The sequence below is a fragment of the Sphaerodactylus townsendi genome, linkage group LG03 (genome assembly GCF_021028975.2).
Source record: "Sphaerodactylus townsendi isolate TG3544 linkage group LG03, MPM_Stown_v2.3, whole genome shotgun sequence".
Classification (NCBI taxonomy): Eukaryota; Metazoa; Chordata; class Lepidosauria; order Squamata; family Sphaerodactylidae; genus Sphaerodactylus; species Sphaerodactylus townsendi.
The window spans coordinates 179232803-179250966 of NC_059427.1; the positions used below are offsets into that span (position 1 = coordinate 179232803).

The window sequence follows — 18164 nt, forward strand, 5'->3', positions numbered from 1 at the left end:
AAATATGGGAACCAAACCAACTATGCTGCCCTGCTGAGAACTGTGCTTTAGGATGGCAGCGTATGTAAAGGAGCAAAGACGGGAACTTTGGGGCCCAGAAGAGGCAAGGCAGGAAGCACAACCAATTCTCACACCACTCTTGCTTCTCCCAAAAAACGCACAGTATCATGGAAATAGCTGCCAAAGAAAAAGACAGGTAGACGCGGCCAATGCCAGTCAAGGTCATTCAGTTACCTGTGGTGCATGGACACTTGAAGGGCCAGCTGAATGGACGGCTAACCCTTCCCCTCTCCTTGTGTTCAGCACTATGCACGTTCGGAAGCATGGGGATGCATGAGTAAGCAATGCGCCCTCGCTGGAAGAAATGGCAAATTTCTCACACTCACAATAATTTACAGCCAGCCCTGACAGGGTAAGGGGAATCAATGTCTAAAATGAAGAGGGTGTTGGCACCTCCACAATCTGACCCAGGTCCTCCACGTACATCTTCTCAGTCTCAATCAACTCCCTGAGAACAAACCTGCAGACAAGAGGAAGTAGCAGTGTCTGAGGGGAAGGTACTGGCCTTGAATATCCCTGCTCCTCCTCCTGTTTTCTTCCCATCAACCTGTTCAACACACTCCATGCCCAACTACAGATACATTCTTCTCAAAGGAAACCTTTTGTATGGTCCCATGCCTGGAGGATTCGTATATTTCAGATGGATGAGGTACCCCCATGGGTGGCTATTAGGTTGCCAGCCTCAAGTTGGGCCTGAAGACCTTCTGGAGTCACACATTATCTCCAGACAACAAAGATCAATTCCCCTGCTTTCAATGGCGGACAATATGCGGACAATATGCCCTCCTCTCCCCTCCCGCTCCCCAAGATCTAACCCCAAATCTCCAGGAATTTCCTGACCCAAAGATGGCAACCCCAGTAGCTATAGTACAACCCCATCACACTCAAGACACATACATGCATTTTTTAAAAAATGCATGAACATGTAGTAGAGAGAAAGGGCCAATCTTGGTTTCCCACAGTATGTACACAGAACAAAAAAAGTGTCCCAATGTTACAGGGCACATATACAGGGTATATATGTCTGTGCACAGGACCTGCTTAGTTGTACGAATGCCAACCTCCAGGTGGGGGATGGAGATCTCCCAGAATTACAAATGATCTCCAGACTACACAAACCATTGATTGACTGATAGATTGATTGAAAACTATTTATGTTTTTCTCCTGGAGAAAATGGCTGCTTTGGAAGGTGGGTTGCATACAATTATACCCTGCCAAGGTTCTTCCTCTCTCTAGTCCCCTCCCACTCAGGCTCCGCCCGTGAGATCTCTAGGAATTTCCAAACCTGGCGGTAGCAGCCTTACTGAGTTGTAATGTGTGAAGCCCCCCAGATCAGACTGGACCTTTGCCAGTTCAGAGCAAAACTGAGCAAAAACCCAGCACCACTGAGCAAAAGGTTCTGAGGCAGAAGGGGCTGTATTTCTCCCTACTATCCCAACCCTCCCGCCCTCTCCTGTCAAGCCCGCAAGCCAGGCACCAAGGGAAATCACTTACATACTCTTTTCTAAGGCACTTCGCCTCTCCTCCTCTTCCTGTTCCTCAGAGGCGAGGGGCTGCAGAGGGGTTTCTGAGGGGGGTTCCAGGCTTTGGCAGTCGCTGGGGAGGGGAGAGGGGTCAGGGACCTGCAGTGAGGGAAAGGAAAAAAACCCTTGCATCAGGCTTGGAACAATCAACAGCAGGTGGTAAAGAAGGGTGACGAAAGGGAAGCAGGGCCCTTGTGCTTGGCTGAAGGAGGGCTGAATAGGACCTCATGCTTTCCCCCAGATTCTCAAAGACCAGGAGAGGGAAAAGAACAGATTTCAGATCCAGTCACTCCAGTAGACATCTTGCTCTTGAAATTGTCTCCCAAAGAACAGACTGAAACAGACTGTGTCGAATGCTGTGGTGAGCTCTAAAAGCACCGAGCAGTGCCGACCTGCCTCAGTCTAGCTGTCGACATAGTGTGTTTCGTTAACTACTGTGAAACCTGCCCTGACCTGGATAGCTGAGGCTAGCCTGATCTTGACAGAACTCAAAAGATAAGCAGAGTTGGCCCTGGTTAGTACTTGGATGAAAAACCACTAAGGAATACCAGGGTTGCTATGCAGAGGAAAGCAATGGCAAACCACCTCTGATGCAGAGGAAAGCAATGGCAAACCACCTCTAATACTCTCTTGCCTTGAAAACCCTTGAAAAACCCATAAATTGAATGCAACTTGACGGCACTTTACACACACATTGTTAAAACTAATTTCCTGTAGACTGCCTTTAAAAAAAGTTGTTTATTTAGAGTATTTTTATGCCACTGTTCTATTGTAAATAATAGGGCAACTATGCATGTCATAGCCACGTTGGGAAAAATACTCAAATTAACTACAGCTAATTTATCTACAGAAATTTTTCTCTCTTTCTCACAATACCAGAACCAGGGGGCATACATTGAAAATGCTGGGGGGAAGAATTAGGACTAATAAAAGGAAACACTTCTTCACGCAACGTGTGATTGGTGTTTGGAATATGCTGCCACAGGAGGTGGTGATGGCCACTAACCTGGATAGCTTTAAAAAGGGCTTGGACAGATTTATGGAGGAGAAGTCAATTTATGGCTACCAATCTTGATCCTCTTTGATCTGAGATTGCAAATGCCTTAGCAGTCCAGGTGCTCTCGGAAGCAACAGCCGCAGAAGGCCATTGCTTTCACATCCTGCATGTGAGCTCCCAAAGGCACCTGGTGGGCCACTGCGAGTAGCAGAGAGCTGGACTAAATGGACTCTGGTCAGATCCAGCTGGCTTGTTCTTATGTTCTTATGGAGGTATAAAAAAAATCATGAGATATCTCTTGGTAACCCTTACATTAATTTCAAAATTGTAAAAACAACCTCCATAGTGTTCATCTCTATTAGAAATCTTCTGTTTCTGAATCATAACAAATTAGTCAATTTTATTAACTTTGCCATGTTAAAAAAAAATCAGGTTCTTTTAGAGCATCTGGTATTTTCCATTTTATCGCTAGCTATATTTTTCGCTGGCATTTAGATGCATAGCACCAGTTTAACATCTCCCTTGAACTGTTGTTTTTAAAACCTAATTTCGAGAGACCCTTTTTTTCAGTTTCAAACATATTTACATGCTAAGTCTTGCTAATAAAATTTAGAGACATTAAATATTGATGAGGTTAAGTGCCTCCAGCTCATCACAATCAAAGTGTTTAATATTCGAGGCTGGACTGCAAGTATTTAATTTTCAAAGCTCATAATTTACAGCCTATTTTTCTGAGTACAACTAAAACCAACAGCATTTGTAAATGGGTATGTTGTCAAAAAGAAGTGTAAAGGATTTGCTTAAATTAATTTCAACTCATCTTTGGAGATGGGATGAGGTCTATTATTACGTTAGAGCTAGAATGGCCGAATGAATTAGAATCTGGGATATCTACATCCGGATCCTCACTTTGCCATAGAGCACAGGTGTCAAACTCGCAGCCCTCCAGATGTTATGGACTGCGGTCCCCATCATCCCCTGCCATCATGATGCTGGCAGGGGATGATGGGTACTGTAGTCCATAAATGGGTGACCAGGCATGCCAACCTCCCAGTGGGACTGGGGATCCCTGGAAGCCATAGCTCATTTCCAGACTCCAGATCAGCTCCCCTGGAGAAAATGGATGCTTTGGAGGAGACTCTGTGCCATTGTGCTCCACTGAGCCCCCTGTCCTCCCCAGGCCACACCCCCACATCTCCAAGCCATCCCCATCCCACATCTAGCGACCCTACCTCCCACCTCTTGCTGACAGAAGAGACCTGGCAACCTATGAGAACAGTCATACACTTTTAGTTTAACATACTTCATAGGATCCTTGTAAAGATAAAATAGAGAAGCAGGGAATGTTGTAAGCCACTTTGGGTCCTCGTTAGGGGGTAAAGTGGCATATAAATGAAATAAATCAATACCGGTGAATAGATATAATTTGAAAAAGTATCCCACTGCTGCCACCATGCGGAGAGAAGCAAAGAAAGACCAAGAGCCTTTCTGGAGTAAAGTGTGATATGTCCAGATTCAAAGAAAGTCCCTCTTTGCTATCTGCTCCCCCTTCCTCCAGGAATCAGAAACCTCAATTGAGCTACTCTGCAAAAAAACTGCCCACCATGCTAGTTCTACCCTGCAAAAAAGCATGCTAATACCTGTTCTAGGTCTTCCTGAGGTATCAGAGGGCCATTTTGCCCCAGGGAGGAGAGAGGTAAGAGGCACATTCCACACACAAGGCATACACACAACAGCTCACCTGGGTGTGTTTCTCTGCACCATCCCCTTCCAGTAAGCTGGAGAGAAGCGAAAGATCCGGGAGGTGAGAGTTGCCATCCTGGAACACAAGATAAAAGTGTTACGGCAACAGCAGATTCACCTCCTGGACTACAGGAAGCCCTCAGACCATTCTCTAAGTATTTCCAAACTTCCCTGAGGGCAGCATCTTGCCGCCACCACCAGCTGCTGCGATGCCATCTGTGTCCTCTTTTGTATAGGCAGTGCCTTCTCTGGTTAGCTTTCACACCCTGCAAAGTTACGCTATTTCAACAAGCATTTGGGTTCATTTCTGATGACGCTACTGTTTTCGTCCAGAGTTCAATCAGCTTTTGTTGAGCTTGTTTATTATGGGGAACAGCTGCAGCATTTTACTACCCTCTTTCAGAGTTGCTTTTTCTGTCGTATTTTTTATGTGCTTTGATTGCAAGCTGCTTCCAGCAAACAGCTAACCATCTCTGGAAAGCAAAGCAATGACAAAATGAAATAAATTTCAGCTACCCGGGGTAATCATTTGGTATTTCACTTGTCCATACTATACCTGGTACAAATTCCATACTATACCTGGTTCAAACTCCATTAGTTCCTGCCCGGCTGCTTCATCTCAAGGTCTATCTAACTGCCCTTTTTAAAAATGCCCACGCTACTTCCACAAAGGGTGATTCTGAAGCAAACCAGAGGCACGGGGAAATGAAAGCGAGCCATTTGTCTGCTCATAATCTCACCTCTTTTCCCCCACAGGGGTTCAAGTGTGTCTGCAAGGCTAGATACATATATTTAGAACACTGGAGGTGGGGAATAGAAGGACTTGGTGAAAGTGATTTGAAGAAATGGAAGAGGAATAGGCGTAGCATCAATGACACACAGCAGTGTCTTTACTGTGCCATGTTTACAGGGGTGCAAAACTCGTTACGGATGACCTCACCCACCACATTGTGCCACTGTATTTATTTTTTGCTGTTGGGATCAGGGCTGGCTTTGTTGAGCAAGCAGGTCAGGCATAGGGGGATGAATTTGCTAAATTAAATTGGAGGCCAGGGGCATGTGTTATTCTAGTTTTATGCTCCTTTCCACACCCTGCATTAAAACCCTGCCTGAATATAAAGTCATTACCTTGCACATAAAATCATTACTCATGAATGGTAGCCCAGTCAGTAGACATAGTAGGCTGGGAGACCAGCAGGATGGAGACTTACCAAATAAGCATCCTGTAATGCCACTTCCGGCTGTACAACCAGAAGGGATGTTGCTGCATCATGGGATACTCTAGGATTTCTCCAAAACTCCATGGTTAAAGCCATAGACCAGGGGTAGGGAACCTGCGGCTCTCCAGATGTTCAGGAACTACAATTCCCATCAGCCCCTGTCAGCATGGCCAATTGTAGCCATGAACATCTGACGAAACTGATAATAATTCCTAATGAGCTCTAAGGTCTACATCACTTTGGGTGAGTCCTAGAGCATGCTGCAATGTGGTGACATCACCTCCGGTTCTGCAGGCAGAAGTGATGTCATGGAGTCTATAAAAATGGCCACTGGAATTTTGTTGCGCACATTTACGTACAATGTTTATTAGATGGTAAAGGTGGAACAAGGTCAGGCTGACCAGACGTCCCGCTTTTGGCGGGACAGTCCCGTCTTCAAACAATTTGTCCCACGTCCCGCAGGTTATTTCAATTGTCCCGATTGTCCTGGGGAGGCATGAGCGGTGCGGCAGCCTCAGCCAGCGTGTGCGGCGCTTGATACCGCGAGCTACTGGGGCTTGCCATTTTCCGCCTGAAGCGGCAAGCCCCAGAACCCGTCTTGTCAATGTATCCCTACCCCCGTCTCGGTTCACAAAGGTGACCATCTGGTCACCTTAAACAAGGTGTTTGAGGAAAGCACAAGGTTTCAACCCTGTGTTTCCTATGTAAAGCTAATGCATGGCACTTGCAAAGGAGAAGTCGTTCATGTGAGGACATCTAACATCCCCTCAATCTATTAGCTCTTGAAAACACACCAGTCACTCATGAATTTTTTTTTCTCTGTAGCCATGTTTCAAAACAGGAAATGAGTTCAACGGAGGGAAGGACAACACGGGGGAGTATCACATGGTAGGTGCCTATCATTCCTTTAGGCACCAACTCAAAACATTTCTGTGCCCCTAGACTTTTAACTTGGGGATTTTCTTATTTGCCAGCTGTTTCACTGTTTGCTTTCTAGCCTGTGAGCTTTTTTATCATTGGCCCTTTCCCCACTTACCGTTTGCTGCGCGCTACTGCCCCCAAATAGCGCGTGGTCCAGCGGTGCTCACCACGAGTCGGCCGAGCAGGCGCATGACGCGGCAGCCCGACTCTAGCGGCTCCAACGTCCTTCAGCGTGGCGTCATTTTCTGACAGCTGGAAAGAACGGCACCTTCTGACTGCCTCAGCTGCAGAAGCGGCAGTTAATTTCACGACCCGCACCGAGTAATGGCTCGTGCTAAGGGGTAAGCGCGCTGCGCTTCAGAAAATACGTGAAGTGGGGAAAGGCCCAGTATCATTTTAACTTGCTCGAGGTGTGTTTTATACTGTTTTTGACAGGTTATGTTTAACAGCTTTGACTGGTTATGAATGACTGTTTTATCATTTTGGTTGTAACCTGTCTTGAGCAGGTCTCTATAGGTGGTAGATAAATCCTCTAAAATCACTTAGGTTCCTGGAAGCCTCTCCCTGCATCTTCACTGCTGTGATTTCAGCAAACATCAGCTTGAAGCATGTCAGTTCTAGCCTGCTCCTATCCAGCTTTAAGGATAACTATATTTAGTCTGCCTATTCCAGCTTTCTGTAAAAACCCACATTTGAGAAACGCAAATCCTATCATCAGAGCAGTGTGATGTAAAATATGACTTTGTTGCTAACCAGGAGGTATATTTCCCTCCCATTCTGCTCAATCTCCTGAACAGGCTTTAAAGAGTCAGTGCAATGCAGTGGTTTGACTGTCAGACGAAATTTTGCAAGCCCCAGGTTTAAATCCACAATATGCCACAGGAGCTTGCTGAGTAACCTTGGGCCAGTCACATAATCTGAGCCTAACCCAACACACAAGGTTGCAAGAGGAGAACAATGTGAGCTGCTTTGAATCCCCTTTGGAGAGCAGGGCGGAGTGTAAATGAATTAAATAAATAAAAATAATTGCCTTGATTAAATACAATTGCGTAATTAGGTTGGGTCTATCCAGCGTGGTGTAGTGGTTAAGAGCTGGTGCACTCTAATCTGGAGAACCAGGTTTGATTCCCCGCTCTGCCACTTGAGCTGTGGAGGCTTATCTGGTGAACTAGACTAGCTTGTGGACTTCCAGCACATGCCAGGTGGGTGACCTTGGGCTAGTCCCAGTTCTTTGGAACAGGGTGTTTGTTGTGAAAGGAGTTTGTAAGCCCCTTTGAGTCCCCTTACAGGAGAGAAAGGGGGGGGGATATAAATCTAATTCTTCTTCATCATCATCCTGGTGCAAATTTTTAAGCATCCTGACTACTTTTTGAAAGCAAAAGTCAGTGCCAAACTGAGGTCACACTGGCCAGATTCAATCTAATGCCTTCTATGCTGCTCTATGGCAGATATCAACAAATTGATAAACAGAGGAGGCTATGTCCATGCAATATGGGTCAGGTGGAGACACTCGATCATACCCTCTTTCATTGTGTAAGGTTTGCAAAAATCAGAATGTCACAATCTGCACTTATCCCATTTCTGTATAACAATCTAACTGATGCTCTTAAGATACCTATGCTTTTGAACAACATGGATCCCACAGTGTGTGAGAATGTAGCAAAATTTCTGCTAACAATAATAGACGTAGAGATCTAGATGAATACCAACCAATGTCTATGTATTATGACCACATATAGCCAGCAGTAATTTTTCTAGCTTCTGTCAGTATCCGATGACGTTTAAGTGAGTTAACTTAGCTGAAGGAATGTCCTATAGTTACAGAAGGACCATGTATATATTTTAGTATTTAGTATTTTAGTACCAGTGTCTACAATTGTGAGCAATAATGGGCAAATTTTGTATGCTGATTTTGTATGTTTATTTTATGCCAATAAAGGCTTGTGACCTGGCCAAACTGAGGTATGTGTATACATCTGCTGGTGCATTTACACATGAGTGAGTGAACCAGGAACTGGATAGCCACAGGGTACAGCTAGACTTCCTTTTCACTTTTCTTTTTGTTTTGCAAAAGTCAAAATTGACAGGAGCAAATTGGTTTGGCATTTAAAAACCATACAGGCACAGTGGACATTTGAGACAGGGAACATGCATTCCCTCTGGAACCTTCTGCCGCAAACAAATGCTTCACAGTAAAAGCACGCCCTGGATAAACAGCTGCTTCCCCTTCTAGAGACTATCAGAGAAAACCCACATTGTTTATTGCAGCATGGGGCAGAACCCCAGGCAACATGGAGAGGGAACAAAAACATAGTTTTGATTGTCTTCGATGCAGATCAGAGAATGGACTCGCTTCATGCCAGGCCTCCCTTCCTCCTCCTCCCCCCCCCTCCCCGGGCATTAATCCCAGTGCCCAGCTTCATGGCTCCCAGCCTCACATATAAGCCCCACTAATTCCTCTAAAATGATGAGGCACCACTTTCATGCCAACAAAATACCGGACGCTGTAGTGAACACACAGCTGTCCCTGTTCAGAGCACTTGTGATCTGCTTGAGATGTCTGAGGGACAAGAAATGGGTGGGAACAAATATTTCTGGAGAGCCAGATTTGTCATTTTTTTATTCTACAGCAGCAGTGTGTAGCCAAATGTGGCTCAGTGCAGAACCAAATACCAGAGGCACATCTACCCTGTTTCCCCGAATATAAGACATCCCCCCAAAATAAGACGTAGTCGAGGTTTTGCTGAAGTGCGAAATATAAGGCATCCCCCGAAAGTAAGACGTAGCAAAGTTTTTGTTTGGAAGCATGCCCGACGAACAGAACACAGAAAAATAAGACATCCCCTGAAAATAAGACATAGCGCATCTTTGGGAGCAAAAATTAATATAAGACACTGTCTTATTTTCGGGGAAACACGGTAGGGAAAATGTTGCCCGGTGCAAAACCTGAGTCCTCCCACCTTCCCATCTGGGCAGCCACCTTCCCCCACCATGACCAAACAATGTTTTTTTGCACTAGGTCTTGAAGTCAGTGTATGGGCCCAGGGGGAAGGAGGAGAGGCAGGGGCAGAGCAAGGGGGAACTGCGTCCTGCGCCCCTGCCACGCGTCCCCGAAACACCCCAGAACGCCCCCACCACATCCCCGGAGGGTCGCATGCCCAGTGCATTGCGCCCTCCCTCGCCCCCTTGATGCTACGCTACTGAGGACGGGTGTGGGGGCAATTTTCTGCCCCCACGTGACTAAATGGCCACAGTCCCTGCCAAATACAGATCTTCAAAAAAGAAAATCCAGTATTTCACGTAAGATATATTGGAGGCGCAGGTACAAAGTGAGAATAACCAATATGGGAGCCAGGTGGCAGGCAAAGGTTTTTATGGGACTAGCGGGCTTCTTACAGATGCTTTACAGCAGGGACCCCCAAAGCTGTACTTGTGGGCATCACGGTGCCTGCAGACACCTTTTCTGGAGCCCACCAAGTGTTTTTAAGAAGTGGGCGGGGCTTTTACCCAGCAAGGCTTCTTCTGGAGATATGATTGGCTGTGCAGATTTTTTTTTCAAATGTTGCTTTGGCAGCAATTGCCACCCTAGCATAAAGATCTACACTGTGTCATTTTATGGCTGGCTCTGCCTCCTGCAGCAGCCATCGTTGTGGCAGACATTTTGTAGTGCGCCCACCATGTCAAATGTGCCCTCAGGCTCAAAAGAGTTGGGGACCCCTGCTTTAAAGGTACTGAACCATGGGGTGACATTACCCCACAATGTTTACTGGGCAGACTGTTTACGGAGTGGTTTGCCATTTCCTTCCCCAATCATCTACACCAGTGATGGCGAACCTTTTCGAGACCGAGTGCCCAAATTGCAACCCAAAACCCACTTATTTATCGCAAAATGCCAACCCGGCAATTTAACCTGAATGCTGAGGCTTTAGTTTAGAAAAAACTGGTTGGCTCCCTCTTCCTCAGCCCCACCCGCTCAAGCAGGGGCCAGCCTGCTCAAGCCTCCAGCAAGTCCTGTGCACACCGCTCTGTGCCTCTCTAGCATCTCTGCCTCCTCTGCGCCCCCCCCCCCCCGGCAGCAGCCACCCGAGCACAGGCACCGGGCCCGCCAGCCAAGTCCTCCCTGCTCACTGCGGTGCGCGCACATTGTGCTCAGTAGCCCAGGCCAGCCTAGATGTGTATGTGTGTGTGTGTGGGGGGGGTGATTTTCTGCCCCCCACATGACGAACTCTGTGTGTGAGTGCCCACAGAGAGGGCTCCGAGTGCCACCTCTGTCACCCGTGCCATAGGTTCGCCATCACTGGCCTACACTTTACCCCCACCATGCTGGGTACTCATTTTACCGACTTCAGGAGGATGGAAGGCTAAGTCAACCTTTAGCTGGCTACCAGAAACCGAAATCCCATGCTTTACGGAAAGGAAAATGATAAAGATGAAATGTTGCCAGTGATCCAAATGTGAATCATGTGCATGTTTATGCCACAGCACTACAACAATTATGCAGGGTGCTCCTGTGTCTGTTTAGTATTCACTGTGAGACTTCGTGGGTGTTACTTCCTAATGAAGGACTTGCAAGAACTAATGTTTGAGCAGTTAAACCTTTATGAATTATCAACCTGTCGCTTGCCAGCGATGTTAATCTGCATGGGTTTAGTTAAACAAATGGGTTTTCATAAACCAGATTTTTGTTGATCTCTCGGTCTGAATTTTGACGTCATTTGGATCTTTAATTATAAAAATGCTACTCATCCCAAGCTAGATTTTATCCGGTTTCTAGGATGCCATTATGAATCTACTGGATTCTTGGGCAAGTTGGTTTGAATCCAAACTTACTGAAATTCAGGGGGCTTCCAACAGTTGTGAAGGCTTCAATGAGACTTCCTGCCACACATGGGAAGAGCCCTACACATGGGTAATGTTTATGGGTGGCCCTTTCATGTTTCAGACCATGTATGATCAAGCCTGCTCCTAGAGCATCTGTGGCCTTCTTTTTGCTATCAAGTTACAGCTGACATGCTGATCTCATAGGTTTTTCAAGGTAAGAGATGTCTGGAGGTGATTTTCCACTGCCTGCCTCCACGTTACAACTCTGGTGGTTGTCCATCCAACTCCTAACCAGAGCAACCCTGCCTAGCTTTTGAGATCTGATGAGTTCAGGCTAGCTTGGGGCTATCCAGGTCCAGGCAAAGCTTTGTGGCAGAGGTGGGGTTCAGCCCTGTGCTCCTGGAGAGACTGGAGATTTAATCTAGGACCTCAACCTTCTAGACCATCCTACCATATTTACCTATGGCCTACAAATGGTTAAATCCTAGGCAGGGTTACTGCAGTTTAAGTGCACTAAAATTGGGGACATACTGCAACGATGAAGGATTCCAAACGTGTTCTGGAAACCTCTCTTGACCTTGTAGGTCTTGGAGCACTGTTTTTGGTCTCGGTGGAGTAACTGCGTAGGAGTACAGTGTCAAACAAGCTTTCCAGAATGTGCTAAAATCACACAGGATTCCTGCATGTTCTCAATCTAGAATTCTAGATCCATATAATAAAATTCAGCAGCCTTTCTGCAGAAGAATGATAATGAAGGACAAGGATCAACATAGGTCAGGAACTGCAGGACAGAATCATTAGCTTAGTGCGGTTAAGGAAATCTAAGATAGCTCTGATAGGGCATTTGTGACCTATTGGAGTGAAGGAACAATACAGGCAGCATCTTTGCAACAACCATGATATTGCAGAGGGGAGCTTTTCCCCTTCAACAGGGGACTTTGATCAGTCACTGTTTCTTAACCTAACCTACTTTGCACGGTTGTTGTGAGGACAGATGAAGGGTGGGGGAGAAAACAACCATGTATGCCACCCTGAGCAACTTGAAAGAATCACAGGGTAAAACAGGATGGATGGATGGATGGATGGATGGATGGATGGATGGATGGATGGATGGATGGATGGATGGATGGATGGATGGATGGATGGATGGATGGATGGATGGATGGATGGATGGATGGATGGGTGGGTGGGTGGGTGGGTGGGTGTGTGGGTGGGTGGACAAACAAATAGAATTTGGAAAGGATGCTAGAACAGTGGTGGCGAGCCTTTGGCACTCCAGATGTTATGGACTACAATTCCCATCAGCCCCTGCCAATTGGGAATTGTAGTCCATAACATCTGGAGTGCCAATGGTTTGCCGCCACGGTGCTAGATGGTGCAGTGATTCATCCCATGATATTTCCTTTGGGAAGATGTGATGGAGGAGTTTCACTCACATTCAGAATTTCCATATCTGCTAGGTTTATGTCTTAGAAATAAATTTGGTCAGTCTGAGGGTCAGTGGGTCTTTTCCTGCAACATGAGGTTTGGCTCACTCGCCTGAATTATTTGTAGCCATTTGATCTGTAAACATCTGTCAATCATGTGCCAGCTTTCTGCTTGTGGCAAAGTGCAACAGGTCAGTAGTTGGCTAGCTCTGTTTTGTGGCTGGAGGTGTGGAAAAGCCTGTTCTTTTAGTCCCCTGCAATTCTGCCTCATCAGCTCTGGAAAGCTAAGTAGGTTGGCCCTGGTGGACACTCAGATAGGAAATCACCAAGGAAGTTAAAGGGCCTTTCCCCACTTACCGTAAGCCCCGCGCTACTTGAGGAGAGTAGCACGGGGTTCCTCCTCCCTCCCCACGGCAGGGGCGGCCACAGCGCAGCCGCCCCGACGCTGACGCTGTCGCGCCCCCTTAGCCTTGCTTGACATCCCAGGCAGCTCTTCGAGCAGCCTTTGGCGACCAGCACAGGCCTTGAGGGGTCGTGGGGACGCCTGGGCGCACGCCTGGGATGCCGCGCGCTGCATAGGGGGGATGGAAGGGAGTGGGGAAAGGCCCAGAGTTGCTATGTGGAGGCAGGCAAGTTAGGGTTGCTGTGCAGAGGCCACCTCTGTCCAACCCTTGCATTGAAAACACTGTTGGGTCACCATTAGTCAGTTGCGACTTAACAGCATTTTCCACCATCAAGTGTGCCACTTTTTCTCTCACCGTGCCAATTGGCTCCCGTGGGACAGCAAAGGGCCCCTCCACTTGGCCCAGCAAGCCCAAGTCGATGCTCTTGCGATCCTCCTGACGCCCATGCCGCCGCATCCGGCCTTCTGCTTTCCTGAGTGGGCGGTCGCCCCGAGGTAGCCCACCGGCACTTAGCTTGCGCACGGGGTTGGTCAGCCATTTCTTGAGAGTGCTGACTGAATGGCGAGAGCCGGGGGAACTGGGAGCGGAACTACTGGATGCTTGAGGCTGGATCGAGGCCACTGAGGCAGAGATGCTGCCATCGCTGCCTGCGATGGAGTAAGGATCTGGAAGGAGAAGACAGGCACGGCAGTGAGCACGTGGGCAGATATTGGAATGACATTCAAGATAAGCATGGCTACAGAAGCAGTAGGTCAAAGTTTAATTTCTAGCAAGGGAAGAAGAACCTGTTCTCCAGCTCACAGAAAATTGCTCCTTTTGATTGGAAATCCATTCCTCTTATTTCAGTCTGTGAACGTAAGTAAGAGCCACTCAAGGGTGAGGAAGAAGGCATTCTGAACATGTTCAAGGGTGTTAGGAACCCAGGCCATAGCACAGAGCACATTCTTTGTTCAAATTAAATCCTCAGCATCTCCCTGTAAGTGAATCTCAAGCTGCCCAAGGTAGTGAAAGATTTACACCTCAGACTTTGAACCGTCTGTGAAGGTAAATGCCCATGGTGGTGAAAGATTTACACCTCAGACTTTGAAGGTAAATAGGACTGTGCTCAAAGCAAGTATGATTCAGAATTTTGTTGTCTTGCCTTCCCAGTTATTTTCTCCACTCCACAATATAGAAATATACCTATTGAGAAGGTCATTTTGATTAAAATTGTCGACTCGGCAGAAGTTCTCTCAGTTCACCACTGCACCCAGGCAGTATCCCTTATGGCTCTCATCCTAGGCTGTCATACAGTCCCCCTCTCCTTGTTTTACAAGATTAGATCTCACTTTCATCAATGAAACAGTGTCACCCTGCCTTCAAACCATTCTCTGTCTGGTCTTGTGAACCAGTCCCAAGTACATACACATGCGAGAATCAAATAGATGCAGTAGGTACAGATGTAGATGTAGATATGCAAGTGGGCACACAGAAGTAGGTCTGTGCAAATCCCAGGTTGGTTCAGTACAGGTTGCAAGCGGAGGAGAGGAAAGAGCAGCCACGGTCCCAGATATGAGCACTACAACAATAGCCTAGTGAGTGCCTAGCAGGAGGAAATAATGTGATGCAGTGGCATGGCACCTGCTCCTGAAATAACTGTGCCTGCGTCAGGAGCCTGGGATGTATCAAGCCAACGCCAAAGGCACCTGACCCCACCTTGGAAAATGACAAGACAATGTGAAGGATGTTGCTATGGATCATTTTCAAGGTGTTGGTGTTGACCTTTAAGGTCTTACGCGGCCTGGGACCATCGTATCATCGAGACCGCATCACCCCATATGTCCCTGTACGGCCTCTCCGTTCGGCTGAGGCCAATCTACTGGTGGTTCCTGGCCCCTCAATGATGCGGCTGGCCTCCACGCGGGCCAGGGCCTTTACGGCTCTGGCCCCGGCCTGGTGGAACACTCTCCCTCCGGCTGTCCAGGCCCTGCGGGACCTTGGTGAGTTCCGCAGGGCCTGTAAGACGGAGCTGTTCCGCCGGGCCTTTGGAGGTACCGGCCGCTGATGTGGTGCCCCCCCTGTCTGGCTCCTTGTTTGGTCCTCGTCTGACCCTGACATCTGGGTCACTGGTCATCTACCGAGGCCCCCATGCCTCCCTCTGGGGGGGGGAGGGAATTTTGAAATTAGGATGTTGGACCCACTCTTATTTCATTTTCCTGATAATTATTAATTACTGCTGCTTTTAATGTTTTAACTATTCTGTACTGTTGCTTTTGTTTGTTGTGCACCGGCCAGAGCCCTTCGGGGATGGGGCGGTATAAAAGCCTCAGAAATAAATAAATAAATAAATGGCAACTGGCCAGCACAACAGCATCTCGGGCCTAGTTAGGGGGAAAAGCCATTTGAACCCACAAAGCATGTACCTTTCCCACCAGCTCTGATCCTCTACAGTCCTGGAAAACTAGAAGATCAGGAAGAAGGCTAAAACCTCTCCCATCACATCTAGTGTTTTATACAGAGGGAATTCTTTTTGTACAGAAGAACATTTGATCTTGTGAGTTCCCACAAGCTCTCAGAAGTGGTAGAGCACGAGGTAGATGTGCCGTCTCATTGAGAGTTTTCTACGGGGACAGAATGTATTTGTACAGAGGAACATTTGATCTCGTGAGTTCCCACCTGCTAAGTGAAGTACTAGAGGCCAAAGATAGTTGTACTACCTCAGTGAGAAGAAGTAAGCCCCAGTTTCTTATATTGGTAATATACAACAACCTCCAATTTGGGGGGCGTTAAAGAAAAGTCCAAAAAGGGCAACCTAGTCTAAGACTGTCAGGCAGGAGATATGTGGACTGACATGTGCGGCCCAGCAAACCAAAAGCACATTTAAGTTCCTCTTCCCCCAAGTCACTGCTAAACACAATAAGCATCCCATTTTGGTGTTCACTTGAGGCATCTGGGAGAGACAGCAATTAAATCCACAGTCCCACATTGGCTCATACAAGTCTGGTGACATCAGACAACCGCAACATCTGAAGTCGATCAGTTTGTGTGAACAAGCCATCGGAAAAATCTAACACAGAGAGAATCCTCACGGCCTCAAGTCACCATGCTTTCCCATGAAATATGTTCAGACATTCAGTGGCCAGTCATCCAGTTCAGAAAACCCAAGTGATTTAGGCCCTTTCCCCACTCACCTTTGCCCGAGGGTTGCTGCGGGCAATTCCCGGTGCACGCAATTCCTGGCGCGCGCCCTGGCTTCCCCACGACCCCGCACTCTGCGCGGGGTCGTCAAAAGGCGCCATTTCAAAAGGCGCCAGGAATTCCGCGCGTCGAGGGGGCGGGAGAGAGGCAGCGTCGGGACGGCTACGTTCTCTCCGCCCCTGAAGTGGGGAAGGCAGCTGGACCCCGTGCTACTTGAGGAGAGTAGTGTGGGGCTTAAGGAAAGTGGGGAAAGGGCCCCTGATGCATGTTTAAATGTTACAAGTTTATTTATGCCCGAGTCTTTGCCTTCAAATGCAATGAGGGTGGCCGGAGGGTGGCTGTCTACAAAGGGCCAAAAAGAGGGGGAACAAATTGCACGTGCTAATTTACATTCATTTGTGCAGATGCATACATAATTCATAGATTCAAATTGAAATGCAACTCACCATAGTCCTAATTTTATCTGCTTGTTGCTTTCTCTTATGACTCCTCCTGAGTCTCCCCAACCACCTTGGTTGGCCAGAGCAATCCTTATTCCATATGCATTTAGTTCTGGCTACCTGTGGCTGCTCAGGAATCAAGCCTTCTCAACCACTTTGACCAATTTCATGGGAGAAAAGCAGAACATGGGCATTTCTGAGAACATCTGGCCATCCAGATGAAGATTATGTTTTCACAGTAAACATCCTGAAACAATTACCGTATATACTCATGTATATGTCAAATTTTTCAGCACATTTTTAATGCTGAAAAAGCTCCCCTCGACTTATATGCGGGTCATTAAAATTTTGTGTGTGTTTTTACTTTGCTGGCCAGCAGGGGGCGCAATTTTATGCTAGAGGCACCACAATTTCAGGGTACTCTCAGAAGACTCTCCTGATGATACCAGCCAAGTTTGGTAACTTTTGATTCAGGGGGTCCAAAGTTATGGACCCCCAAAGGAGGTGCCCCCATTCCCCATTGTTTTCAATGGGAGCTATTAGTAGATGGGGCTACCCTTTTGAGGGTCCATAACTTTGGACCCTCTGAACCAAACTTCACCACACCTGGCTGGTCTCATCAGGAGGGAGTCTCTTACTCGATACCAACCAGGTTTGGTGAAGTTTGGGCCAGGGGATCCAAAGTTATTGACCCCCAAAGGGGATGCCCCATCCCCCATTGTTTACAATGGAATCTAATAGTGGAATTTTTTCATTTCTGATGTATCCCTCTTAAAATCTAGGATTGGGTTACATTTGGTACACAGATGATGATGAGGAATCCAGTTTTGAAGGATTTTAACTCTTGTGTTTTAGCTTGGTTGCTGGTTGAGCTAAGGTTTTTGTACTTTTAAAGTTATTGTTGATACCATATTGTTCTTGTTGACCCTCTTTTCCACTTACAGAGCCAGTTTACTGTTTTTCTTTGAAATAAATATTCAAAAACATTTAACCTACTGATGCCTCAATTGATGCTGCATTTCCCACCCTCGACTTATACGCGAGTCAATAAGTTTTCCCAGTTTTTTGTGGTAAAATTAGGTGCCTCGACTTATATGCGGGTCAACTTATACACAAGTATATATGGTACCTTTGTTCCTCAATACTACACAGGAGCTATGCTATATAGTTCAGTCCTATTATTTATTAACAGTTTCACAGCTGAAAGGCCATCTGAGTTCAATTCACCCTAATCCTAGTGTCAAAGAGGGAGCCATGCTGGTCTGCAGTAGGTTAGCAAGATTCGAGTCCAATAGCACTTTAAAGGGCAACCAAATGTCCAGGGTATAAGCTTTTGAGTATAAAAGCTCTGGTGAAGGGAACTTTGGGCGTTTTCCCACTTACCTTTGCTGCCCTTTGCTGCGCCGTTTCGAGGAGTGCAAGTGATGCCG

At 47.0% G+C, this 18164-nt stretch overlaps 1 protein-coding gene across 1 annotated transcript in view; it reads right to left on the reverse strand.

Annotated features, from left to right (window-relative positions):
- ARHGEF25 (Rho guanine nucleotide exchange factor 25) overlaps positions 1-18164 on the reverse strand; it is a 114892-nt gene that overhangs the window by 34498 nt on the left and 62230 nt on the right. The window contains exons 3-6 of the mRNA XM_048487628.1: positions 13472-13782; positions 4323-4400; positions 1556-1683; positions 454-520 (exon numbers count right to left, since the gene is read on the reverse strand). Of these exons, the coding sequence (XP_048343585.1) occupies positions 454-520; positions 1556-1683; positions 4323-4400; positions 13472-13782 (584 nt within the window). The remainder of the gene's footprint in view (positions 1-453; positions 521-1555; positions 1684-4322; positions 4401-13471; positions 13783-18164) is intronic.